Raw genomic sequence first — 25,830 nt, 5'->3', positions numbered from 1 at the left:
GACCCACCTTTGAAGTAGGGGGGTTCTCAAAGACACCACCTATCTTCCAACGTACCACATGAACATTTACCGACAACATTTTATTGGCTTTTAAATTTGAGTTGACACAGGAATATGCAGCTAGCAAGAGTGAGCATTAATAGACAAGCAAGAAATGTGAGGTTTGAATCTCACTGTTATTTTTTACTGCTGGATAGAGGGATGGCTATGCAATGTAGACACCATCTTTTGACGTTAAGCAAGGTGGGTGCAGGCAGACACCACCATCTATTTTGTGGTTTGGTGGGTCCTGTTCGAGTGTAGTAGTTTTGACCACTTCCCTAATATAAAGAAGGAAGAGTGATGTGTTATGTATCTAAAGATCTATACCCAGGGTTCTCAATAAGTTTTGGAGTAGACGGCTTAAATATAAAAGTAGGCGGCGGGAGAAGCGCTTTGTCATTGTTTATAGCAAGTTTATGACGGAAAAGTAGACGGCTGTAAATTTAAAGTAAAAAAATTTAAATTTAATGAGAACCCTGTATACGTGAAAGCAAGTTGAAACACTGGGCACAGGGGAAGTGGTATTAGCCACAACCAGGCTGTGAGAGGCATTTCCTGATTCTATAGGGTTGGGGTCAAAATAATAGGCCATTTCCGAGTTCATGTTTGCCTCCTCTTCAAAGCGAGTCTAAGTGCAAAATTTTTGTGATGGTAATTAGTTCTACTTCACATATGAATGAAAACTAATTTTCATAAGAAAAAACCTCACACTTACACTCGCTTTGAAGAGGTCGCAGGCATGAACTCAGAAATGCCCTAATATTTGAGTATTTGACTGGTGATTTGTGCTAATGACAAATAATTTACAAGGGGTGTATCATTACAGGTTAATTATTAATCTTTACAACTTTTCCTAACTTAGGTATTTCTTTAATGGCACAATATAAGAAGTAGACATTTTGGATTACAAGAACAATTTTATCATTTATTTATTACAAAAAGCAGTGGAAAGAAACAAAATTTAAGTCATTAAAAATTTAGTTTTCAACTTCAAAATAGAGCCAGAATGCCTTTCAAACAAACATACATGTAATTCCTTTCAATAACTTTTAGTCTTAAATGCTGTTCGAAATCATTATTTTCAGAAATGTTAACTGTTGACAGTAGCCCAAGGCCATCAAACTTAGACAGTTCTACAGAGATTGAGGCTGACACAGAGTATCTAAAGATTGCAAAGAAAGGTGGAGGGCACACAGGTTAGTTTCTTTTTCTGAATTCAGCGTGGTTTGTGTTTGTCTATAAAATTCCTTAATCCATTCACTGTTAAAGCACCCCCAATAATAACACTGATGAGTAAAATAGTCTAGCATTGGACAAAGTAAACAGTTATCTAAAAGTCTTGCACTCTCAGAAGGGAAGTGCTTGAGGACTGAAAAATCCAAAAATTTTCTGTGAAGTTCCTTGAAAGTCCCATGGTATACTGTACCTTGAATCTTATTGTTTTTTTTTTGGAGAATCTGTTTTGGAGGGCTTTGTGCCTAAGTGAAATTGTGATTCCTGTAAGTGGCAGTCTTCATTGTGCCGCACAACTATTTTTTGTTTTCCCCTATAGATTTGTTGACTATAGAACACCACACACCCACCCATGAGCCTATAAGGTATGAAAAGACAGAAGGACAGTGGTACACTCACGATGGAGTTGACATCAAAGAAACTCAGTCAAGGAAAGGTACACTAGTCTTGATTCCTGTGTGAACCTGTTATTGTGCTAAGTAGAGGTACTAACGTGCCTTTGTGTTCTTTGCTTAGTATGACTTTAATCTGTGTAGTATGGTGTACAAAAACGTCTAAATGTAATTTAATTGGTGAAAATATTAATGCTGGTGAGTGACTCCCAAAATAATTTTAATGCAGGCTTTCTTTGTGTTGGAAATTCGAAGATCTCTTTTTTCCTGGTACAATTAATTTTTGGCCAGGTACTGGTAACATCAAAATGAAACCTTGTCTGTATTTGTTTGTCATAAGTATCAAAGTATTCTTTCCTTTTAAAGATGTAGCTGTGCCAATGGAAGAGAAGAGAATGTGTGACAGTCAAGTAGCAGCAGGAAGAAACAATTCAGATTATCTTGAAGTGGCAAAGAAAGGAGGAGGCCATAAAGGTAAATGGAGATGCATTGTTAAAATTTATTATGAATATGCTAAGGTTAAGGTTCTGCTGCAGCCCCTTAAAAAAGACAATGTTGTGTGCTACACTAACAAACGATGCTATGCCAGTTCTGTCATATGCTGTCCACTCTAGACCTGCATGTTGTCTTTAGCGGCATGTACATGACTGTGACAGTAGCTTCAAGACAATAATAATTATATAGATTTAGCCAAGCCTAAAATTAATAAAATTAATGGCTTGAGCCTGCAAGGCAATAAAAACCCAGTACCTGGTCAGCGGTCAACTTTGTAAAAAAAGCCGACCTCGATGAGCTCTAAACTTGAGCCTGTGATATGGTGACGTGATACTGGTCACCGGATACCTTGTTTTGACAGGTGTCAATTGACCATAACATGGAGGGGTGGACGTTTGTATGGTGACCAAAACCAAATTTTCTTGCATGGATGGGTTACCATGATATTTTGTTACCCGTGGTGCTCTGCACATGCGCCTTTCGGTTCATGGAACTCCACTATGTAAATTTGGTTTTATCAAACATTTTAATACACGTTAGTTTAGGTACATAAACCTTTGCTGCAAAAAAAGGAGGAGCTTATGTTTCAAGCGTTGCCCCTTTGTCAGAGTGAATTTAGAATTTTTGGTTTGTTAGTGATTTATACAGGATATATTGGAGCTTTCCCATAGTTTTAATCATGGTGATGTGAATGAATCAATTGAATGAAAAACATTCCTTGATTTTATAGGGGTTGAGAGTGCCTAGCTGTTAATAAAATTAAATTTGCTTTTGTTCTTGCCAGATCTTTTATCAATTGAACCCCACACGCCCACCCCTGAACCATTGAACTATGACAAAACAGATGGAAAGTGGTACAGCCATGATGGAGTGGACATCAAAGAAACACAGTCCAGGAAAGGTATTCTTATGTTCAGTACAGATAGATATGTTTTATTCTATGAATTAACTCAATTCATTAAAATATGTATCTGCTTACAAATCCTTTTGAAATGAAGGGGTGCATTTATCATGATTATGTGACGTGGGTATACTGTGGAACTTATCATTATAGTAGTACTAACCTGCGATCAGGTTATAGCAGTACAGACCTACAGTGTACAGTAGGGCTCAAAAGTAAGTTACCACCCTCTTGCGTGCACTACAGGAGTTGTCACATGCTTTGTTGAAAAATCCTTAGGTACAAATGACTGGACGGATGCACTTGGTCTTAATATGGCCTTTGTGAAGGGTAACAAATAGGGTTAGGCTAACCCTAACCCTAAATTCTCGATCTCAGATGTAAAAAATATCCCATGCATTTAAGCCCACATGTTACACGTCACTGAAAGGGCTACATTGTAGACTTTCTTCGAAGTCAGTTTTAGTGCATAATTTGCAGTCATTTACTTCCAGGAAAGTTTGGTTCCTCTTCTGCTGAGATATGGAAGACTTGTGGGAATTGGGAAATTAAACTTGGTTGTGGGGATGGTTGTCCTGCAAGGACTGAAAATTAATGACATCTGAACTCAGTCTAAAGATCCGCATTGGCCTTTAGTGTGGGGTGTGACCTTAGTCTTGCAGGCTTCTCATATGGGAAGTAAAGTTTTAAAAGAGTTGTTTACACTTCATGGACCTCGCAACAAGGATTTTACTACTGTGTATGTTCTGATTACTATTAAGATTTGTTGGGTACACCAGAGAGTATTCCTGAAAACCTGACTGCTGCAGGAGAAAGGAATGGAGAATATCTGGAGGTAGCAATGAGAGGTGGGCGGAAAGGTACATGGAAAACTTGTGTTCAAAAGACTTTTCATTGTAGTACTGTTATTAATAATAAGCTCCTTACATGTATACACAGAGATCAGTGGACTTAACACTTGCAGACAATAAGCTGTTCATTCTATTTGTGTTCTTTATGTTATATCTCTTGTGTATAAATAGAAAGTACATGTATGAAGGAAGACACTGTTTTTTGTAAGTTTTGTTGTGCTACAGCAACATCCAAAACTTTATTTTTTGTTCTTGTTCCTTAGACCTGCTAACAGTGGAGCCTCACACACCCACCCCGGATCCAGTAGAGTATGACAAAAAGGATGGACAGTGGTACACTCATGATGGAGTGGATGTTGCAGAAACACAATCAAGAAAAGGTGGGAATGAATTGAACTTTTGGCTATCTGCTTATTACAATGTACATGTACATATACCGGTATGTTGCTTACTTCATGGCCATTAGAGCTTGATTTTTTTTTTTCAACAAAGCTGATTAGTGAGAGTATTGCCTTTAAAGCCTGGAAGTCTTGGATTCAAGTGCCACTCTGACAGCTAGCTGAAGTTATTCTTTGCAATAATAATTATACTTGGTTCAACTCCAGTAGAACTTGTTCTCTCCTGGCCAGTTTGGATTCTGAGAAATGTGCTGTGTTTATTGGCATCAACATAACTGTTTCATTGTCCCTGATGGAAACAGACAATTAATTAATTAATCTGGGGCCGGTTGTTCGAAGCCTGGTTAGCACTAATCGTTGGTTAAGAAGTATCAAATCCTATATGTTTCCATGGTATTTAACGCTGGTTAACGCTAACCATGCTTCGAGCAACCCGGGCCAGTTGTTTATTTATTGTGCCATCATAACCACAATCTAGTGTAATGCTTTTGCATGATTGGTGTTTCTTTTCAGAAATGGTAACAGTTGCTAGTAGTCCCCGCCCTTTGAGTGCAGTGGAGATTAATACTGAAACAAAATATCTCAAGATTGCAAAAAAAGGCGGTGGACACAAAGGTTGGCAGACATATAAAGTACATTTAACAAAAAAAAAATTTTTTTGGAGGATAATGGTCACTATTATGGTTGTGTTTCCCATGTCTAAAATAAAGGGATTATTTGCATACATGTATGTGTTTGTGTAATTTAGTTACCTGGAGCACTTTTAACAATCATTAGGAGGGCATGAACATTGATCAATCATTGCCTCACACAGCTTCTCATCTATAGATTTATTAGCAATGGAGCCGCACAAACCCACCCCTGAACCAGCAAAATTTGACAAGAAGGACGGCCAGTGGTACACTCATGATGGAGTTGATGTTGGGGAAACACAGGCGAGGAAAGGTACAAGCTGATGTCCAATTTCACCCAAGGGAGAGAATTGTAAACCGCCATGAGACTTTGATATGTACGGTACCGGTATATAAATCATAAACCAAAGAAAATGGGCAATTCATTCTAAAACAGTTGTGTCAAATCCATATTTGGCCGAACATTCTTTAAGAGGAAACAACTTATTGGTACTATAAACAACTCCTCTTTTTTCAGAAATGGTAACTGTGTGTTCAAGTCCAAGATCACCAAATATTACAAGTTCAGTGGATGTTGAGAAGGAGACAGCATACTTGAAAATGGCAAAGAAAGGCGGGGGACACAAGGGTTGGTGCTTGATCTGTTGTCGTTGTCTTGATCTATCAGTATTTTCCTCTACACTGAGAGCCCCACATAATGGAAGAAACTGCGTTAGTGTGGCTTTAACATTACCTAAAATAATTACTTGTAAAGTAACTAAACGATAAAAGTATTTCCATTCTAGATCTTTTTGTGGTTGAACCACACACTCCAAAGTCTGAGCCAGTCAAATATGAGAAAAAGGATGGAAAGTGGTACACTCATGATGGCATTGATGTGAGGGAAACACAGCAAAGAAAAGGTGAGTACATCTTCAAAATAATTGTCATGGAAGTTTCATCATATGATCCCCTTTTGTTGACTGTAATTTGGCTAGCACAGGGGTGGATCCAGGATTTTTCTTAGGAGGGGGTGCATCACTAAGGAGTGGCATAGCAGACTGGTGACGTTTTTGCAGAATACCAGTTGTATTCAAAAGGTGCTGGTCATCTCAGGGGAGGTGTGCAGCCTCTGCACTCCCCTAGATCTGCCCCTGTAGCTTTTCGCAAAGAGGCAATTAAAAGCTCTCTCCCAAACATTATTTGGACATTAATGCACTATGCCCACTGAATGAAGTTAAAACTTGGCTATCAATGCTGAGCTCTGTTTGCAGGGCAAACAAATCCGTTTTTTATACCAACTTGATGAAAAGATAAAATTACTAAGGTTCAGAGTACCTTGCAAAGGTGAGGGCAGAAAATGGCTGGTACCACATACATTGTGGGCTTTTAAGCCTACACTGCCTGGTTTTGGCATTGTTTTTATGATCAAACAGCTAATGCTGTTGTAGTCCACAGTTTAAATTTACATTATCCTAACCCTAACCCTAACCCTAACCATACATTATCCTATTAAAATAGGATAATGTTTAATGTAAATTTAAACTGTGAACTACAACAGCATTAGCTGTTTGATCATAAAAGCAATGCCAAAACCAGGCAATAATACCAAATGCCAATTTTGCTGTACCCAGGAAGGTGATTTGGGGTGCTCGAAGGTAGAGCAAACTGATTCCAAAACCATTTGTTTGCGACATCTCATACTCCATGCACATGACATCACATCAAACCTTAGATGGGCGTCAGCACAATTTAACATTGCCCAACCCAAACATAATTTATGGCAAATGTCTTAACCCAATCCCCTGTTTGGTTAAAACAATATGAGAACAAGTGCAAATGATTACAAAGATGTTTGTTTGCCCAAGTAAAAGAAAGTAGGCAAATGCATAAAAATCTTTATTTGCAAGACTAATAAATCCCTTTATGGCCAGAGCTGTTTATTGTTAAATAAATTGATTTAACCCAAATAATGCCTTTTTGTAGGCTGTGTTTCTCATGAAGCGTTGTTAAAACTAACAATAATACAAATGTATATTTTTTTGTTGTTGCATAACTGTAATTTCTGACCTCTTAACTTTGTAACCTCTTAACCTTGTCTGTCTGCCCTTCAGAAATGGTCACGGTACCTAATAACAATCAACGCCCATCAACCTTAAACCCTTCAGTAAACATCTCATCTGAAACAGAGTACCTTAAGCGTGCAAAGAAAGGCGGAGGGCATAAAGGTTTGGCTTATTTGCTATTGGTCACAAGAGCATTGTAGGGTGATAGGCCAATGTCCTTTTCTTGAAATAATAGTTTCAGATGTAATCTAATTTTAATCTACCGGCCAATCTTAATGCCAACATTCCAACACATAATATGAATATTATAAGCAGATTTAATTTCCTTGACCTCATTAATGATGACTGGAAATGCCAATGCATATATAACAAATAAAGCAGGTTATTTCACGATGTCATGCTTAGCCTATTAAAAATATAAACTGGAAGCCAACAGAACTAGTGGCAAACTAAGGTTTCTCTAACCACTACAACAAATGCAAATGCCTAAGTCATTCCTTTTTCTTAAATTATTATTCTTTATTTATTTATTGTCAGTGACCTTATGGTGATGACACAAATTGTTCTTGCAGATCTCCTAACAATTCAACCCCACACCCCATCCCCTGAACCAAAGAAATACCAGAGAAATGGAGGAGACTGGTACAACCAAGATACAAAGGAAACAAATGGTACTCTACATTAATTTTTGTTCTAGGCAAAATCATTTCTGGTCCTTGTGTGTAACATTGTGGTCAATCTTGTTTGCAAGTTACAAAGTAATCAAATTGATGTGTCCATTTATTTCTCCCTTCTTTAGATTCGTCTCCGCGGTCTGTATCCCGCCAAAGTCATAGCAATGATACACAGTACTTAAAACTGGCCAGAAAAGGAGGAGGACACAGTGGTGAGTGACCCCCTTAGCACAATGGCTCTTAGGTCCTTCAATGTTAGCCTTGGATGCCTGTTCTTCTTAGTTGCCCTTCCTCCTGCGAAAAGTCTTATTGAAATGAAATGACTGAAATTGGCATGTAGTTGCCCATGTAGTGCTCTTTCGTGTGTAGGGTATCATTGTTGAGTTAGTCAAAACTCATGGGCTTTTCCAAAAAAAAGGGTGGGTGGTTATTCCCCAATCAAACATTTAGAGTCGTGCATAAAGCTTTGATCAACAAGCTGCCTTTCCTTAAATGTTGATGTCAACACATTGCACTCACTCACTTGGTTTTTGTCTTGTCTCGAGAGACAAGAGCCTGTTTGACAGGAAGATTGTGACTTGAACAGTCATGTACTCTAAAGTCCGGTGTTTCCTTCCCCTGCCCCCACAAAGCTTTGTCTCTCAGAGACACTTTAGAAACATGAAGCAATGCTTTGACTGCATTTGCATTATGTATTAATAGACCTTTTCATTGTTTGCATAGCCTGATCTAAACATGAAGGGGGGGAGGGGAGGGGTGTGTCGGGAGAATTCTAGACAGTTATGCAAACCCAAGACATCAGTGATTTACAATAATTTCGAGAATTCTCCCAACCTCACCCCTCACCTGATTTTATATGTTAACTTTCTCTGGGAAAAAGAGCATGTATACTATCTCAGTGCTTATTACGCCTTGGTGTGAACAGATTTGTTGACTGTAACACCCCATACGCCTTCCACTGAACCCATAAGATATGACAAAAAGGATGGACAGTGGTACAGTCATGATTCAGTGGATGCAAAGGAGACACCCCGCCAAAAAGGTCAGAATTTTTCCAACATGTTTATTGATTCTACTGACTGTAAAGATTGGGGACTGTGATATCAATAATTCCTCCTTAATTTTCCTTTCCTTCATTTAAGCTTATTACAAACTTACCTCAGTTTAAAGATCTGTTATCTTCACTTCAATCAAAGGAAAGCTATTTATTTACGCATAGGCATTGCATGCAATTTTTCAAGGGTTGTGCACCTGTGTCATGTAATTTTTCTTTCTGTTCTTCAGGCAAACTAAACCGCAGCCCTCGTAAAAATACATCTTCCTCAAAATTTGGAGTGAACACTAACACTGATTATCTTAAAATTGCTAGAAAAGGTGGTGGTCATAAAGGTAACCATGCAAAAACTAATCCCATTAATGCAATAGTAAATGTAATCAATCAATTTTATTTTCTAATAATGTTAATGATAACAGACTATTTTACAGTTGTGGTTGAGTTCCTGGGCTTACAAATGGTTGCAAGGCTGACGGTGTCCATTCTTTTGTTCTGACATTTTTTCGTGTGTTCATTATTGTGGACAAATAGGGTTAAGGGTAACTTTACAGCAAGTGAAGTACAGTTGTCCGAAAGTGTAGTAGCAGGCTTCAAGCTGTTTTATCATGGTGTGGATGGGAAGAGAAATGGAGTAGGAATTATCTTGAAGGAGGAGCTTGTCAGGAATGTTCTAGAGGTGAAAAGAGCATCAGATAGAGTGATGAATTGAAGGCGTGCTGTTCAATGTAGTGGTTATTCCCCATTGGGAGGACGTGGGTTAGAAGAGAAGGATAAATTTTGCAGTGCGTTAGATGAAGTTGTGCAGTTTCCCCAGAGGCGAGAGAGTGGTGATTGGTGTAGGACATGTTGGGGCAGGCAATAGAGGTGATGAGGAAGTGAAGGGCAGGTTTGGTAACCAGGGTAGGAACGCAGAAGGACATATGGTGGTAGACTTTGCAAAACGGATGGTAATGGCTGTAGTGAATACCAGTAGAGGCAGGAACATGGGGTGACTTATAAGAGTGGAAGTAGGAGCACACAGGTGGACTAAAATTGTTTGGACGATGTAATAATAATAATAATGATAATAATAATAATAATAATGATGATAATAATAATGATAATAATAATGATAATAATAATGAACTTTATTAAAGTCTCAAGTCTTATAGCTCAGGCACAGTGCCTTACTAACTGGGAGACTATATATATATAAAACTCTAAATTCACATTAAAACTCTGAATTTGAAACTCTTAATTCTAGTTCTAAAAATAACTACGTAATAGATAACCCTCCCTGGATCATAAAGGAGTAAGAAGCAAGGCAAACTGATGCTAAGCCTTTCCCTGCTCCTAGATACTGTTGATTGAAAGAAAATTTGATAATTAATTAACTCTAGTTGCGCTGGTGAAATATGCTATCCAAGCATAATGACCAATAATTGCCCACATAAAATGTAGGGCTAATATCATTTCCCTTCTTCAAGTGTTCAGGTCAATAGCTTCTTTTTCACTTGTTTTTTGGGCGAGAATTTCCCCTAAAGGATTATGGGAAGGTTTCAGGCAGGGGTAAAATACTTTTCTGTTTGATACCATTCACATATGTGGAAGATGTTATTCTTCATTATTTATTCAGATCTCTTATCATTGGAATCTCATACGCCCTCCCTTGATTGGAAGAGGCATGAAACGAAAAGTGGAGACATACACAAACAGCATAATGTTGATGGAAATATACCAAAAGGAAAAAAAGGTATGCATGACAACCATTTTGAGTTAGAGTTATCAAGCCGTAGTGATGCACTTTACATATAAATGAATTTCCAATAATTAGTTCCTTCTTATCACCTGTTGGCCTGAGATGGGATCCATTTCTTTAAGGTGCTGATTCGAGTCCTCGTGAAATAAACACAGACACTGAATATCTTAGAACCGCACGCAAAGGAGGGGGGCACAAAGGTGAGTACTGGTTTATAAAATAATTAAACATTTTGCAATTCTTTTTTCTTTAACATTTCCAGCGTCATTACTCAAATTACTGCAAAACGGAGTTATACTGTCAAAAATACTGCCCCACAATCGTCAGGTGAGTTGCCATCTCACCCCAAATTCTTGAATTTACATCTAAATTGAAACTGAAAAGGCATTTTTCAGTAGATCTGTTTTGAAATTTCAACAGTACCTACAGAATTACTTGTGATTTTACCTTCATTTTGAGATGCGGGGCATTTTTACGATAATAATTATTATTTTGAGTTAAGGATGATGGATTTTAAGGTACCAGAGGAGTATTCCCATCTCCAAAATTTTCCAGACCCTTGGTTTAGGCTAAGAAAAACCCTCAGGTACCTGACCACATTGACAAAACGGGACACCATATTTCCCTCTTAATTAGACATTAATTAAAATGACGTATTTTGTGGGCAGATCTTCTTACTGTTGAACATCATAAACCCAGTGCCAAACCCAAGAAACAAGAAAGAAAGCTTGGAGACTGGTACTACCACAATGATTCTGTTTCCAAAGGTGTGTAATCCTAAAAGCATTTTGCTGAAATTTCAATCAGGGGCCGCGGAGAGGGAGGAGCTGATGGGGCTAAAGCCCGTCCACTTTCTTCCTACGGTGTTGTTTTCGGCTTGATCAAAGATTGCAATAATGGAAGCTTCAATACAGTATTTTGTAAAAACCTTTTCCACTTTGTTCACACAATTTTCCCAACCATAGTTCATTTAGATGGACTGGTTTGAAAACTCCGGAGACTACAAAAGCGAGAACAGTGACATCGCGCTTTATGTTAACTTGACCGTCCTCGTCCTTTTGTCCTCGGTTCACAACTGAGTTTTAATAAATTAATCGAAACTTTTGATTGGCTGCCTTTTAGAAAGAGGGTGTGGTTTGTGCTTTTTCACGGCCAAAACAGCGAACAAAAGCATAAAACAAAGAAACTTGTCGAGTTTCTTAACCATCTCCATATATTAACTATTTTCAAACCAATTGACATTCTCAAATTCCAGAGGTTTTCATTTTTTTCAGTTATCACCAAAAATAACGATCTTCGACGAGTTATGAAATGTGTGAGGTCATAGAAAGGGCCATTTTTGAAACAGTAGGCGACCGCTACTGGTTAGGATTTCAGAGTCTGCGCACAAGACCCAATATCCTGACTTGGTCCGAAGTGTGTTACTGTTGATGCTGACCAAGATAATTGCAGCCATCTTTGGACGAGTATGATCTCGTGGCTACATTAAAATGTTTGGATATAAATATTTTCTCGTTTTTCCTCTTGAAGTTGAGCTAAGATAGTATGAAAACTTGAATGTCTTTTCCCTTCACCACTGCAGCTGAAGTACAACATTTTTTCAAACTACGACTAGTAACCTTGTAAAGCTAAGGACTCAGTGTGTCTTTATTACAGATTCTTCCACTCCCACCAGCAGCCCGAGGAAATCAAAACACAATGATCCTAGTGAGACTGAATACTTGAGAATGGCAAAGAAAGGAGGAGGCCATAAGGGTAATGCTGGCAATCATTAATGGGCACTAACGCAACCACTGTGGCTTCTGAATTTACATCATTCTATAGTGCGTTTAAATTCGATGTTGTAAACAAAAACCGTTCAGCAAATACCAAACATTCTTTTACATTCCTGGAAACTTCATTCCACGTCCACTTATCCAAGTCACAAGTAATGAAAGGCATGACGTATTTGCTTGATGAAGTCAAAACTGCTTCTAAAAAAAGCTTTCTGTACACTAGATATTATTAAGAATGAACATTGATGTAGTTATTAAACTCTTGATGAAGCTGAGATAAGTTCGATAGGTGGTTGCGTAGGTCATTGAGTAAATATAAGTCTTTTGCTGAGTTCGACGTGGTAATGATTTGTTTCCATGGTAACTTCATTTTCCTCGTATCCCATGTAATCCCTCCACAGACCTACTGGCAGTCACAGCACAGTCGACCTTTCCTAGGCCGCGAGATCAACAGCGCAATGGAGGTGGGTGCGTTCTTCAAAAAAGGGCACATTATCAGTCCGTTGACCAATGTGTTAGAAGACGTTGTGTACCTCAAATAACAAAATTACAAACACATTAGGTTTGAAATGTTGTTTAAATACAAACCATACAAGAATACAGGGCGTGCAACACGTTTTTTCTTAGATCAGGTCAAGGGAAGGACCTTTTAATTGAAACATCATCTAACTGGGTGCATAACAAAATTGCAAATATAAAAGGTCACTCCGATTTTTTAAAAAGCTTAATAATTTATCTTAATTGCAACACAAGATTTAAAACATTCCCTTAAAATAAAGGAAACATTTTAATTGTGATAATTACACTTTGTAATCACAGCACAGTGCATAATTGGAAAAAAAGGCAAACGAGAAAAGAGAGAGTTTATCAACTGATACTTTGTTTTTGTTTTGGCAATATGGGGCAGTTAACGGTAAGAGTTCTTTAAATTTGCAGATGCTACTCCAGTAAGCAGTCCACGTAATGCCTACACTAGAGATGCAACTGATTACCTTAGGATTTCCAGGAAAGGCGGTGGAAATCCAGGTAAGGAGAGGTAGTTAGATCTGTCTAGATACTTACAAAGGAGGGCAAAGGCGCCCAATGATAAATCGCGTTGACAATAAAAAATTAGGTTGATTAGTATTTCGTATCCAGATCAGAAATATCACGTGAACTTCACAGAGGTATACTGCTTCATTTTTGTCAGCCGTCACACCCATGGAAACTTTATATACACTCAGTGACAGGTCAGGAGAGAAAATATGTAAAGTTCTGTGTTCCAGAGGATTCAGCAATTGTTTCATGTGTGGGATATATTTTTACTTTGGTGGCCTTAAATTCCTATTCAATCATATTCCTACTGCTGTTTATTATTTTATGAGTACACGATGAACACTGACCAAAACAAAAAAACGGAATGTAAAGTCATGAAGATAGCTGTCGTTGTCGTTGAGGGCCTCCTTTTCTGCTGTATAGGAAACCATCACCGAAAGTAGTATATGGGTTACTCAACGTTCCGACAAATTTTATAAGTAAGGATTGTGAGATGGATTCTACGGGTTCGAGTCCTTTTCCGAGAAAACTTGAAATTGAATTCGTTTAAAGCGTGTAAACGCAATTTATTATATATGCAAAACACGGGTTGAAAAGTCTGAAATCCCGAAACTCCCGTGCTGCATATTAATTAGGCCACGTACACACGCATTGCATTCTTAAACTAGTGAGTGTTTGACGTCATTTTCTCCTCGACCCAGCTCTCTCACGATTTTAAAGTTAGTGATGGCGGACCAATAAATAAGAAAATTCCAGCTAAAATAAACAGGTTTCTTTTTAAAATCAGAACTTAAAACTTGGGTGAGTTAGTGTTTAGTTAACAAGTTTTGAAATCCAAAGGAAAAACAAAATTTTTTTTTGGTCGTAGTACCACTTAAAAGATGTGATAAAAAGGCAGCCCCTTCTCTTCAATTATATAAAGGCGTTTAGTATTGATCCAACTTGATTTTAACTAATGGGCTTATCCTCCTCTTACTTAACCAGTCAAACACGTGATAAAAAATTCAGCTTGTCACAAATTGCCACAGTCATTAACGCGTGACAGTACTTTTCAGTAGTTCGTCCCTAAGGCCCGTTTTAAACGTCGCATTTTGCATGTGCAAAATCTAATGCAAATGAGTGAAAACAATAGATTTTTCTCATTTGCATTAGATTCGGCACGTGTAAAATCCGACGTTTAAAACGGGCCTTAAGGTTTCATTTCTTTTCTTGAATTGAGGCTTTTTTTCATGGCAAACGGATTATAATACTAATGATAATTCTGGTTGTTTGAACCCCTTTAACGGGAGAACTTCTAAGTAATGCTCCAAGTCGGAAGAATCCAGTGGAAACTGTCCGGGAAAGTTGCACGTTTTGTATTCAGCCGAGTTAAAAGCAATTTAACGTAGTTTACAGCAAGACGCACTGGTTGCCGTTCTCATGAATTCTGATGCTCAAGGGTCTCAGTGCCTAGTCTTCATATACGAGCTGATAACCAAAAGTGGAAGCACCTGCCGGTCATGGAGATCAAGCCTCCACTTAGCAATATGGTTTTTACCCGTCTCTTTGTAGATCCCATAGATCAGGTCTCTCCACTGAGGAGGAGTGCAAGTATGCGATACAGCTCAAGGAATACTGTGCCTGATTATCTCAGCATGGCTAGGAAGGGGGGACATCACAAAGGTTTGACACTACTTTGTGTTTTGATCGTTTACAGTCATCTGTTACCAGGAAAATTGGCTACCAACCAACATGTACTTGTAACCACAATGTTATCAAGCTTGGACAACGGTCACAAAAAAGTGACAATAATCTTGTTACACTCAATAAACTGAGCGGTATTGATACATTGAGACTTCTGGTGGCGAAATGACCATTACTAGTCACAAGCCTTAATTTACGTAAGAAACTCGTGTTCCGGTTGTCAGACTTACTTAACGTCTGTGTTGTTTTAATCTTACAGACTTGTTAACGATGCCTGAAAGTGAAGCAAGTAACTTCAAGAGAGGTCAGCCTAAAACGTTCTTGTTGGTTGTGTTAGAGCACTTCCTCTTTGCCTTTGTTTGTATTTCGGCGCATTTTACTCGAGCTACCTTTAGATAGGAATAGATGGGGGTGCATGGTATGTAACTCGAATTTTAATCATTTTGATGATAATATTCATGTTTAGTCACCTCTAGGGTTTCTCAAACTTAAAATTCCGTATGAGATCAGTAGGGCTCCCTGAATTAGTTACAAAATAACTTCTCAGGTCAGATGATAAATCAAGAGTGATGTATAATTTCCTTATTGTCATACACAAGAACATGATACTTAGATAAGACAAGACTCAATAGAGAGAATTAACATCACGTTTACGTAAAGCTTGCCGTTTCACGATTCACGTAAAATAGAGAGAAGGCTCTGAAGGTTGCTTCGCGTGACCCACGACAACTCGAGTATTTAGTTATTAAAAAGCAAAGAAAAGTCGGATTCTTTTTCAAACATTGTTTGTAGAAAAAGACGCTGTATAAAATGAAAATCCTTACCCGTCAAATTTTGATAGTTGCGATGAAGCTGTTTTGTCGATCAACAGAGAGTCAACGCGAGTTCATGAAGAAAACTGCGGAAAGGAGTCAGTTATGAACTATCTATGAAACCTAACTTGTCCTTCTTTGGCATACTTTTTTCCCGCAAACAACTTCTCAGTTGTAGAAGAAAATTCCAGGTATACGGCAAACGGCAGGAAAATCATTGTCACGTGGTCAATTTTGACGTTCGAGTTTCACGGAAGCGTGATGCAAAATCTCTGTAATATCGAACCCTAACCCTAAGGTGGATTATCAATTAATCAGTCCGAGTCTCACTTGAACCGAAATTTCTCCTTTTGCAGATCAAGCTTCCCGTAGAAGTCTACGGAGGTAAGAACGCAATGAAACGCCTTTATTAAAAAGGGTGTTCATTTGGGGCCAGTTGCTCGAATTAAGCCTGGTTAGGGTTTATGTTTATGGTTTTTGCATCTCTATAAAGCATAGCTGCCCCAAAAATAATTTTTCGATTCCTCCACTTTTTGACCCCGAAATCAAACTTGCAAGTTCGCGCATTGGCCACGCCCAATCAACTGTGACGACATGTCAGGAACCGCGCGCCGAATTCAATAGGCCATTTCTGAGATCATGCCTGTCTCCTCTTCAAATCGAATCTAAGTGCGAAGTTTTTGTTATGAAAATTAGTTTTCATTCATATGTAAAGTAGAACTAATTACCATCACAAAAACTTCGCACTTAGACTCGCTTTGAAGAGAAGGCAGACATAACTCGGAAATGGCCTATTTTTTGGAGGATTATTCATGCTTTGTTCCTTTGGCGGGCTCTTCGGAAATTATGCCTGATAAATATGTTGTTGCGGGTTGTTCAAATATTCCTGATGCAGAGAAGGGCATAGCAGTACATAAAAATTCCATTTTATGGTTGACGATCGAAGTGAAACCAAGTAAAGCCAGAAGGCAGAAATGGACGGATTTCGTGAAGTTAAAGCTCGGCAAGTGGACACCAAGCGATTCATCCGCTCTGTGTTCTTCCAGTACCAAAGATTCGGCGCAATACCTGGGAAGAAGGTTTATCTGGGGGGCATCTTAATGACCTTAGACAAGACGAAGTGCGTTGTGTGTTATTGTACCCGTATTTCAGTTACCTTACAAACAACAAGTCATCACCAAGCTATTCTTTTAACAATATTCTGGCTGTAAACAGTTTCAGGAGCACTGTGACAACTCACGTTGATGGACCGTCAAGACCTAAAACAGCGGATCCAAGTCAGTCTCAGCCTATTTGGCTGGGGGGATCTGGGCCTGAGAGAGTGCACACTCCCGGGAAGAAATTTATAAATAGGAGTTCGGGTGTAGCACCCTTTGCCTACCATGAGGGGTCCCCTGGGTAAGTAATCACGCAACGAGTTTTTGTGATGATAATTAAGGCTACTAATCAGAAGCGTAGAGCAATACGATCGAGTGTCGGAGTCAGAAGCAGAATACCGATTTCGCTTATGACTCCGTCGCTTACGATCCAGTGCAGAAGCGGAAGAATAAACCAATCACAATTCTCCATTCCAAGGGGTTGTGATTGGTTGGTTCTTCCGTTTCTGCTTCCAACTCCGAGAATGCAGTTTTCACGGGATCATAAGCGACAGAGTCATAAGCGCAGTCGGAAGAAACTGGAAACGTTCTGATTCTTCTGACTCCGATTCCGTCGAGCTTATGACTCCGCTCTTTGATTTTCATTAGGTCATAAGCGTTCTTAGGGCCGATTTACTCGGTACGACTTTGTCGCATGCGACAACGGCTTACGACATGATTTGCGATTGTTGGGTACGTCAGAAAAAATGTCGTAGCATTTTAAAACATGTTTTAAAACGCTGCGACAATCGTAAGTCCATGTCGTAGGCCTGTCGTGAGCTTGTCGCATGCGACAAAATCGTATCGTGTAAATCGGCCCTTACGATTCCAACTCCGTCGCTAGTGAAAACCAGCCTTTAGTTCTGCTTCACGTATGATGAATAAAAACTAATTTTCATAAGAAAAGACAAGTTGCACGAAACATTTCACAGTGTAACAGCGCCTTTACACTGACCAATTTTTCGTGCAACTTGTCTCGCACCGCCATTGCGAGACAAGTTGCACGAATCATTTCCTAATGTAACATACCTTGCAACGGTCAAAAACGTAGCGAGACCAGTTGCAACGAGTTTTTTAAGCATTGCGCAGTGTAACATCCGTCGTGCAACTTGAGTCGCAACGGTTTGTGGCACCAGCCGATGGAAATGTTCCTGTATAAACCTCATGTGATCATCAGAACGAGACAAGTTGCAAGAAACGTTGCTCAGAGAAACACCCGTAAAACAACTTGTTTAGCAATGTGAGAACGTTTGCGAGACAAGTTGCACAGTGTAAGAGCGCCTTTAATATGTTGCTTACTATGGCTAGATTGACCTACCCAGTTTGGAAAACGTGACCTATCTTCTTCTCTCATTCTTTGTTTTTCTTTAGGGCTGCAAAGAATCCAGACAAGATTTAACTGATGATCGAGCCCACGTCAAGAAAGAACGAAACCCATTTGAGACCTAGAAACGAAACGGATCATATTTAATAATTTTTGACTTTATAATAGGTTGTACAGTAGATTTGCCAAGAGTTCTAGGAAAACTGAATGGAATTTTAAATGTGCAAAGTACCCGGTTTAAAGAGTTTTAGTTCATACGTTTTTGAGGATTTGAGATAAAATTATAAGGGTAAATTAATGCAGTATTTATTTTAACAAGACCGAGAACCAGGGAAAACAATAGGATTTTGAAACCATTCATGAGAATCAAAAGTGAGCGCGGGCGCGCCTTTCATAAACATCCGCGTTAATTTACGTTCGAAGTCCATTAAGCCGTTTTCGTTTTTCGCTGCGATCAACCACATGAGTCGCGACAGTTAGGACGGACAAAAGTTAATGGAAAGTAGCCAGTCATAACCATGAAACTCTACGCTGAATTTGAGCTTTTGAATCCGCATGTTTATGGAAGGCACTGTATGTACCGTTTTAGGATAAAGGTATGTCACAATACTTAAGTTGGTGGGAAAGCTAGAGTGGTTTTACAGTTGTAAGCCTGTTGCTATTGTAATTAAGGAAATTTGTAATTTTATCGCAAAGAAATATCCACTCCTTTCTTGCTACATTAACTTTACCCCACTTATCTGACATTTGCTATCATAAATAGAACGATCCTTCTCGTCTTCTTTTTCATACGAAAGATATCATTTGGGACCCAAGATTTAAGACTGCAACGTTGACAGACGAAAATGATATTTAAAATTACATAACGTTTTTTTAAGTGGCTGAACTTATTTCGAGAAAAGGACGGTAAAAATCTAAAACTTTGGTGTTTTCAGAGCAAGTGCCTTCGGCATAGTAGATCCCCGGCTTACGGTCAATAATTAATATTATTACAAAATTGTACGTAAAATTTGTCCAGCACAAAAAGGATACTGCCTGATTCGCGGTTAAAATATGAGTACACTGACCGATAGCATAAATATCACAAACACATTTTTAGTTACAGAGTAGTGTTTAGTAAATAGATAATGAGAATTAAACATTTTCTCAATGTAGTAAATGAAAAAGGAATAAAGTTATAATTACGAAGATTATACCTGTGTGAAGGCTTTGTGAAAGTGCACAACAACTGCTTGATTAGTTAGGCCTAAAAAATGCTCATTAGAGAACGATTCGACCAAGTTGGTAAACAAATGTTCGCGAGTCCCCAATTTGATATAATTTGCAAAGGGGTACAAATTTTATCTTCTCTTGCTGATAGTTACTCCAGATTAAAAACGTGTTTAATATAGTTAAATAAAATTTAACATAGTTAACGACTAGGAGCTAGTCTGGTCAGTAGTGTTTTGCAGGCGGTTGTTAGTGTCTTGGCCGTCTGGTAGCGTTGTTCAGCGTTTTGGTGCGTTCTGTAGCGTTTGTTATAGTTACATGGTTCACGACCGGGAGCTAGTCCGGTCAGTAGCGTTTTGCAGGCGTTTGTTAGCGTTGTTATGCGTTTTTGTAGCGTTTGCAGCACTCTTTAGGTTGGGGGGGCCCTGGGGCTGACATGGTTCAGCGGTATTCCTGCGTAGTGCATGCGTTGTCCAATGTGCTTGCAGCGTGTTTGTTGGCGTGGCGTTGTGAGTCGGTTTAGGAGTTTAGTGGTTCTCGGCGTTCTTCTTCTCGCTTCGTTGGCTATCTCGGTCGCTGTCCAGGTTGAAATAGAAGTTCTTCGATCTTCGACCGTCTCCATCTCGTCTTCACCGCCGTGTTGTGGTTCGTCTTACCTTCTCTTGTACCAGTTCCGATAGTCGGCTCGTCGCTCAGATAGCGTGGCGTTTCTTTGGCGGGCTTAGTGTAGCGGTTCCCAGTTGTGGTCAACAAAAGAAAAACAACAATAGAGAAAACACAAGGATTTCTTCCGTCATCGACCGTGGTTTCCTCGCCCTCTGTCGTGTCTGTTGGTTTGTCTTTACTCGCTCATCGCTCTTTCGTGCTTCGGACCATCGTGTGCTCCGATACGTTTATTTTGGCGGGCTTAGTGTAGCGGTTCCCAGTTGTGGTCAACAAAGGAATAAATTCTAAGGATTTCGTCAGTCATCGACCAGGGTTTTTTCTTCGGCGGCTGTCGTGTTTATTGGTTTGTCTTTCCTTCACTCGTCGCCCTTTCGTCCCTGGACCGTAGTGTGCTCGCCGATCCGTTAGCGTGGCCAAAGGATTTCGTCCTTCATCGCCCGCGGTTTTTTCTCGCTCTCTGTCGTGTTTGTTGGTTCGTTTTTCACTTCTTTTTCGTGGTCGCCTCTAACTCGCTCGTCGCTGGTTGGTGTTCGATCATACATCATGCCGAACCCACCTCGTTCAACCAACAATAGCTTGTCCGCTGGACTTCGTTCGGAGGACATACCTCTCTTGTCCCCCGCGCCGATGGTGGTTTCTACGGCTCCCTCTGGCCCCGTGGCGCCTTTGGCCGTCGATTCGATCGCCGAGGCTGTTGTTCGCGCGCTTGGAAGCACCCTTCCGACTATCATCTCTTCAATTCAAGGGAGCGCCCCCTCGCCATTACCCCCTTCCGTCCTTGGCACTTCTGTTGGCGTCACTCCATCTAGCTCCTCTGGATCGACTGCTGTTTCTTGTGATGTCAATGTCTCGTCTATGGCTTTTGGGGCGTCATCAGGTACGTTTACTTTGCCGGCCTTCATTCCTACCTTTTCTCCTGTGTCAGCCATCACTGACTCAAGCTCGGCCCGCTTCATGGCCCCCATTACCTCTCCATTCGCGAGTCCCAGTGTATCCGGCAGCCTGCCAAGTTTTGGTAACTCTGGATCAGTGCCTACGTCTGAGAAGGCTTTCATTGTTGGTCCTGGTCATGCACCAGTCCCGGCAAAATTGGCCAAGAAGATCATCGAGGGCCAGTTCGTGGAGTTGGCGGATCTACTTACAGTCAATCTCCGAGCTGGGGATCAGGAACCACAGACCTTCCTGGAGGGTAAACTCCTGGTGTCCAACGCAAAACGCAGGCAGGTTGAAATCAAGGATATTCTTACTTGGACTGAGGCCTTCACGATTTTCCAGCTGGTCCTGTGTGCCTCTCACCCCCTGCGTTGGTTAGACTTGACCAGATATAAGCTGCTCATTATTCAAACAGCCCGCCAATATCCAGGTCTGGCTTGGCTTGAATACGATCTGGCCTTCAGAAGGGATGCCGCTGCCTCGGGCCTTACGGATTGGTCCAAAATGAATTTGGATCTGTATAGTTTTCATTTGCGTTTGCCAGCATCGTCCTCACTGCAACCAAGGCCGTCTTCCCTTTCCGGGTTTCCTCAGTCTTCCTCAGACAGCCCAGATTCCCACCGACGCACACCATTCTGCCATTCCTGGAATGAAGGGAAATGCCGGTGGCTATTTGGGAAGTGCAAGTTCCGCCACAACTGCAGCAATTGCGAGGGAGAGCATACCAAGGCTAACTGCCCCTTTCCCCGCTCAGCTGGATTTCATTCCCGTTCCCGCTCCCCCTCCCCTGGAGGGAGCAGGGGACAGTACTGAGGGGCGAGGTTCGCCCAGTGTTGTGTTTGTACATAGTTTGAATGATGTGATTGCGTTGCCTCGCCAGCCGAATGGATTGCCTCAGTTGGCAAAGTTGTTTTGTCCTGTTCCAGTTTCAGTTCCAGTCTCAGTTCCCGTTTCTGTTCCAGTTAAGCCCAGCGTTCCAGTTGTCTCTTTTGCCCCGTTATCTCCGGTGTCTCAGGTCACACCATTACAGTTGGATCAATTTCAAGCCGAATTATGCCACCATCCCAACAAGTCAGCTGTGGCATTTGTGACTTCTGGCATACGGGATGGATTTCGGATAGGCTTTGACCCATCCTTGGTGTCCCTCAAATCTGCATCTTCAAACATGCGTAGCTCTGCTGAGCACCCATCAGTGATTGACTCCTACTTGCAAGCTGAAGTCTCTTCTGGCAGGGTGGCAGGTCCTTTTCCAGTGCCCCCGCTTCCGTCATTGCAAATAAGTCGTTTCGGGGTGATCCCCAAAACTAATCAGCCTGGGAAGTGGCGTCTCATTTTAGACTTATCATCCCCAGAGGGGCAAAGCGTCAATGACGGCATCCCTAAGCCCCCGTTTACAGTTCAGTATGTTTGAGTGGATGCTTTCATTGATGGCATAATGTCTCTGGGTCGAGGAACGTTAATGGCCAAGTTCGACGTGGCCAGTGCATATCGGAATGTGGCTATCCACCCAGACGATCGCCCCCTTCTTGGCATGAAGTGGCGTGGGCAATATTTTGTGGATTTGGTGCTCCCTTTTGGGCTGCGTTCAGCACCATTTATTTTCACCGCCATTGCAGACCTGGTTGAATGGATCCTGGTTCACAATTATGAGGTTACATTTCTCCGTCATTACTTGGACGATTTCCTCACTTTGGGCCCACCGGCGTCCCCTGTGTGCCACAACAACCTTCAAACCTGCGTTCGTCTGTGTACAAAACTTGGCCTTCCCCTTAATCCAGATAAGTTGGAGGGACCCGCGACTCGTCTTACAATCCTTGGGATTGAACTTGACTCCAAAAACCTTCAGGCTCGCCTTCCGACTGACAAGAGAGATAGGATTGTTTCACTGTTAGATGAGTGGTCGGCAAAACGTTTTTGTAAACGTCGCGAGCTGGAATCCCTGATTGGCCATCTCCATCACGCCTGCAAGGTCGCCCCACAGGGTAGGACATTCCTTCGCCGGATGATCGACTTGCTTTGTGCCTTTCGCCGTGATGATCACCCCATTAGGCTTAACCAGGAATTTCGGCGGGATTTAACCTGGTGGCGGGAACTGTTCCAAACTTGGGATGGCCTCAGTTTTTTCTGCATGCCCACATGGGCACCTCTCCCGGACTTCCAGGTCTCATCGGATGCAGCGGGCTCTTTGGGCTATGGAGCTATTTTTAAATCCCACTGGTTTGCTGGTGCCTGGTCAGCTGCACAAAGTTCCTCATCCATAGCGTACAAGGAGCTCTTCCCAATTGTAGTGGCAGCCTATCTGTGGGGCTGTCAGTGGGTATCTCAGCGGGTCGAGTTCTTTTGTGACAACGAGTCTGTGGTGGCTGTACTTAAGTCTGGCACCTCGCGGGACAAAAACCTAATGGTGTTGCTGCGTTATTTGACTATGCTGGCCATCCATCATTCCTTCTCATTTACAGCTTCATCTGTTCGAGGCAAAGCTAATCCAGTTGCTGATGCACTCTCTCGATTCCAATTTCAGCGGTTCAGACGCCTGGAGCCACAGGCCGACCCAACCCCGTCTCCTATTCCTGCTTCCCTTCTGGCAGCGCTTCAGATGCCTTGACTCAGAAGTGTCGGTTCTTACTTACCCAAGGTCTTGCACCTTCCACCCGACGAGTGTACCGATCCGCCCAACGTCGATTTACAGACTTTTGCCGCCAGGATGGTCGTGCAAACCAGGATGGCTCCATCCCCCCAGCCACTGAGGAGACTCTCATGCGCTTTGCTTCCTTCCTGGCCGACAACCTGAACCATTCCTCCATCAAGGTCTATCTATCAGCAGTGCGCTCCCTTCACATTGACCATGGCCTTCCAGACCCGCTAGTCAACTGTCTTCGTTTGCAGCGTCTGCTAAGGGGTATTAAGCGAGTTCAAGGTCCAGTGTCACCCAGGCGCCTACCTATCACCGTTGATCATCTGAAGGTCATTCAGTGCTCTTTGGACCTGTCTACTAGAGACCATGTGATGTTGTGGGCTGCGTGCTGCTTGGCATTTTTTGGGTTTTTGCGTGCGGGCGAATTCACGGTCAACTCGGCCTTTGATCCTCACATCCATATGACTGTTAGCGACCTGCAAGCGGACTCCTTGGTGAATCCCTCTTGTTTCAAAGTCCGTATCAAGTGTTCCAAGACAGACCCCTTCCGTGCGGGTTGTGATATCTACTTGGGGCGTGGCTCGGGCTCTGTGTGCCCCATAACAGCGTTGGGCACGTACTTGTCTCTGCGTGGGTCTGCTCCAGGGCCCCTGTTCTTGTTTAGTGATGGTCGTCCTCTTACCCGGCAGCAGCTATCATCCTTTTTGCAGTCTACCCTACATGGGGCTGGGTACTCCGGCGCCTACTCTGGCCATAGTTTCCGGATTGGGGCGGCGACCACTGCAGCGGCACGTGGTGTTCCGGATCACCTGATCAAAACCTTGGGGCGTTGGTCGAGCGAGGCATACCAGATCTATATCAGAACTCCAGTTAGTTCCATTGTCCGTGTTTCCTCCCAGTTGGTGGCGTAACAGGTAGTGGATTTCTCTGGTTACCAGCGGGGGTGGGTGCCTCAGGTTTGGGCTATCGGGGGCTTAGGCCTAGTTGCCCCGAGCCCCCTTGCTCCGGGTTCTTCTTACCCGGAGATCCCTTCGGCATGGCGCGGGGGGCTCGTGGCTTGGTTGCGGGTTGGGCAGGCCAGTCGGGTGTTCTAGCGCCTTGGGGATGTGACTGCGGTTGCAGCCCCCAGGCTTCCTGGGCACCTACCCTCCACTGGCGACGTGGGCGTTAAATATAGTTAAATAAAATTTAACATAGTTAACGACTAGGAGCTAGTCTGGTCAGTAGTGTTTTGCAGGCGGTTGTTAGTGTCTTGGCCGTCTGGTAGCGTTGTTCAGCGTTTTGGTGCGTTCTGTAGCGTTTGTTATAGTTACATGGTTCACGACCGGGAGCTAGTCCGGTCAGTAGCGTTTTGCAGGCGTTTGTTAGCGTTGTTATGCGTTTTTGTAGCGTTTGCAGCACTCTTTAGGTTGGGGGGGCCCTGGGGCTGACATGGTTCAGCGGTATTCCTGCGTAGTGCATGCGTTGTCCAATGTGCTTGCAGCGTGTTTGTTGGCGTGGCGTTGTGAGTCGGTTTAGGAGTTTAGTGGTTCTCGGCGTTCCCTCCCTCTCCCCCCCTTTCTTTCTTTTTTTTTTTTTTGTGCTCTTTTTTTTTTGTGTGTTATTATTATTATTATTATTATTATTCCACTGAGCTATCTGGCTCAAGTGTGACGGGTGCCTTTAGGGGGCCTGGCGCGGGGGGCTCGTGGCTTGGTTGCGGGTTGGGCAGGCCAGTCGGGTGTTCTAGCGCCTTGGGGATGTGACTGCGGTTGCAGCCCCCAGGCTTCCTGGGCACCTACCCTCCACTGGCGACGTGGGCGTTAAATTCATTTTCTAAATGGCGAAAAAGTTGTCACCAACCATTAAACAAAATTACGAAAAATTTAGCCATAAAAATGTGAAAGTAGAGAACAACTAAATTACGGCACAAAAGTATCTTACAATGTAGGGGAAGCTTCACGACACCTATATCCACAGATATGAAAGATAAAAATAATATCTTCAATGTGCGCGATATGATTTTTAAGTAAAAAGGAAAATCCTAGTATTCATTAGTATCTATACGATAATGGTGTTTATAGATGGCTTACCTTACCTATGGGGACAAATTACATCAGTGCATCTTGTTAACCTATCAATGGTGTTTCATGACGTGAAATAGTGCACACTTAACGTATGGTACCGA

The 25,830-nt window shown here is 41.7% G+C and overlaps 1 protein-coding gene and 1 long non-coding RNA gene across 15 annotated transcripts in view; one reads left to right on the top strand and one right to left on the bottom strand.

Moving 5' to 3' along the window:
• The window catches only part of LOC137985208 (uncharacterized), a 35,678-nt gene extending 16,612 nt beyond the window's left edge, over positions 1-19,066 (top strand). For 3 of the 12 annotated variants that reach the window (XM_068832740.1, XM_068832738.1, XM_068832737.1), the window contains 25 exons: positions 1,128-1,238; positions 1,595-1,711; positions 2,034-2,141; positions 2,947-3,063; positions 3,825-3,923; positions 4,178-4,294; positions 4,826-4,927; positions 5,141-5,257; positions 5,462-5,572; positions 5,730-5,846; positions 7,562-7,660; positions 7,789-7,875; positions 8,589-8,705; positions 8,948-9,052; positions 10,333-10,449; positions 10,578-10,655; positions 11,124-11,222; positions 12,112-12,210; positions 12,632-12,694; positions 13,167-13,256; positions 14,817-14,927; positions 15,208-15,252; positions 16,117-16,144; positions 16,976-17,158; positions 18,268-19,066. In XM_068832740.1, the coding sequence (XP_068688841.1) occupies positions 1,128-1,238; positions 1,595-1,711; positions 2,034-2,141; positions 2,947-3,063; positions 3,825-3,923; positions 4,178-4,294; positions 4,826-4,927; positions 5,141-5,257; positions 5,462-5,572; positions 5,730-5,846; positions 7,562-7,660; positions 7,789-7,875; positions 8,589-8,705; positions 8,948-9,052; positions 10,333-10,449; positions 10,578-10,655; positions 11,124-11,222; positions 12,112-12,210; positions 12,632-12,694; positions 13,167-13,256; positions 14,817-14,927; positions 15,208-15,252; positions 16,117-16,144; positions 16,976-17,158; positions 18,268-18,295 (2,465 nt within the window). In that variant the 3' untranslated portion in view covers positions 18,296-19,066. Of the gene's footprint in view, positions 1-1,127; positions 1,239-1,594; positions 1,712-2,033; positions 2,142-2,946; positions 3,064-3,824; positions 3,924-4,177; positions 4,295-4,825; positions 4,928-5,140; positions 5,258-5,461; positions 5,573-5,729; positions 5,847-7,037; positions 7,152-7,561; positions 7,661-7,788; positions 7,876-8,588; positions 8,706-8,947; positions 9,053-10,332; positions 10,450-10,575; positions 10,656-11,123; positions 11,223-12,111; positions 12,211-12,631; positions 12,695-13,166; positions 13,257-14,816; positions 14,928-15,207; positions 15,253-16,116; positions 16,145-16,975; positions 17,159-18,267 lie in introns of those variants that run through there. The other 9 variants (XM_068832732.1, XM_068832734.1, XM_068832743.1 and 6 more) reach the window with 7 other exon arrangements.
• LOC137985210 (uncharacterized) overlaps positions 12,627-25,830 on the bottom strand; it is a 53,584-nt gene continuing 40,380 nt past the window's right edge. For 2 of the 3 annotated variants that reach the window (XR_011119257.1, XR_011119258.1), the window contains 2 exons: positions 18,215-18,269; positions 12,627-12,763 (listed from right to left, as the gene is read on the bottom strand). This is a non-coding gene — a long non-coding RNA (uncharacterized lncRNA). Of the gene's footprint in view, positions 12,764-18,214; positions 18,270-25,740; positions 25,777-25,830 lie in introns of all 3 variants that reach the window. The other variant, XR_011119256.1, reaches the window with a different exon arrangement.

The sequence above is a fragment of the Montipora foliosa genome, chromosome 14, assembly GCF_036669935.1.
Source record: "Montipora foliosa isolate CH-2021 chromosome 14, ASM3666993v2, whole genome shotgun sequence".
Taxonomy (NCBI): domain Eukaryota; kingdom Metazoa; phylum Cnidaria; class Anthozoa; order Scleractinia; family Acroporidae; genus Montipora; species Montipora foliosa.
The sequence above is the reverse complement of the archived record's forward strand: the minus strand, read 5'-3'. Positions and strand labels throughout refer to the sequence as shown.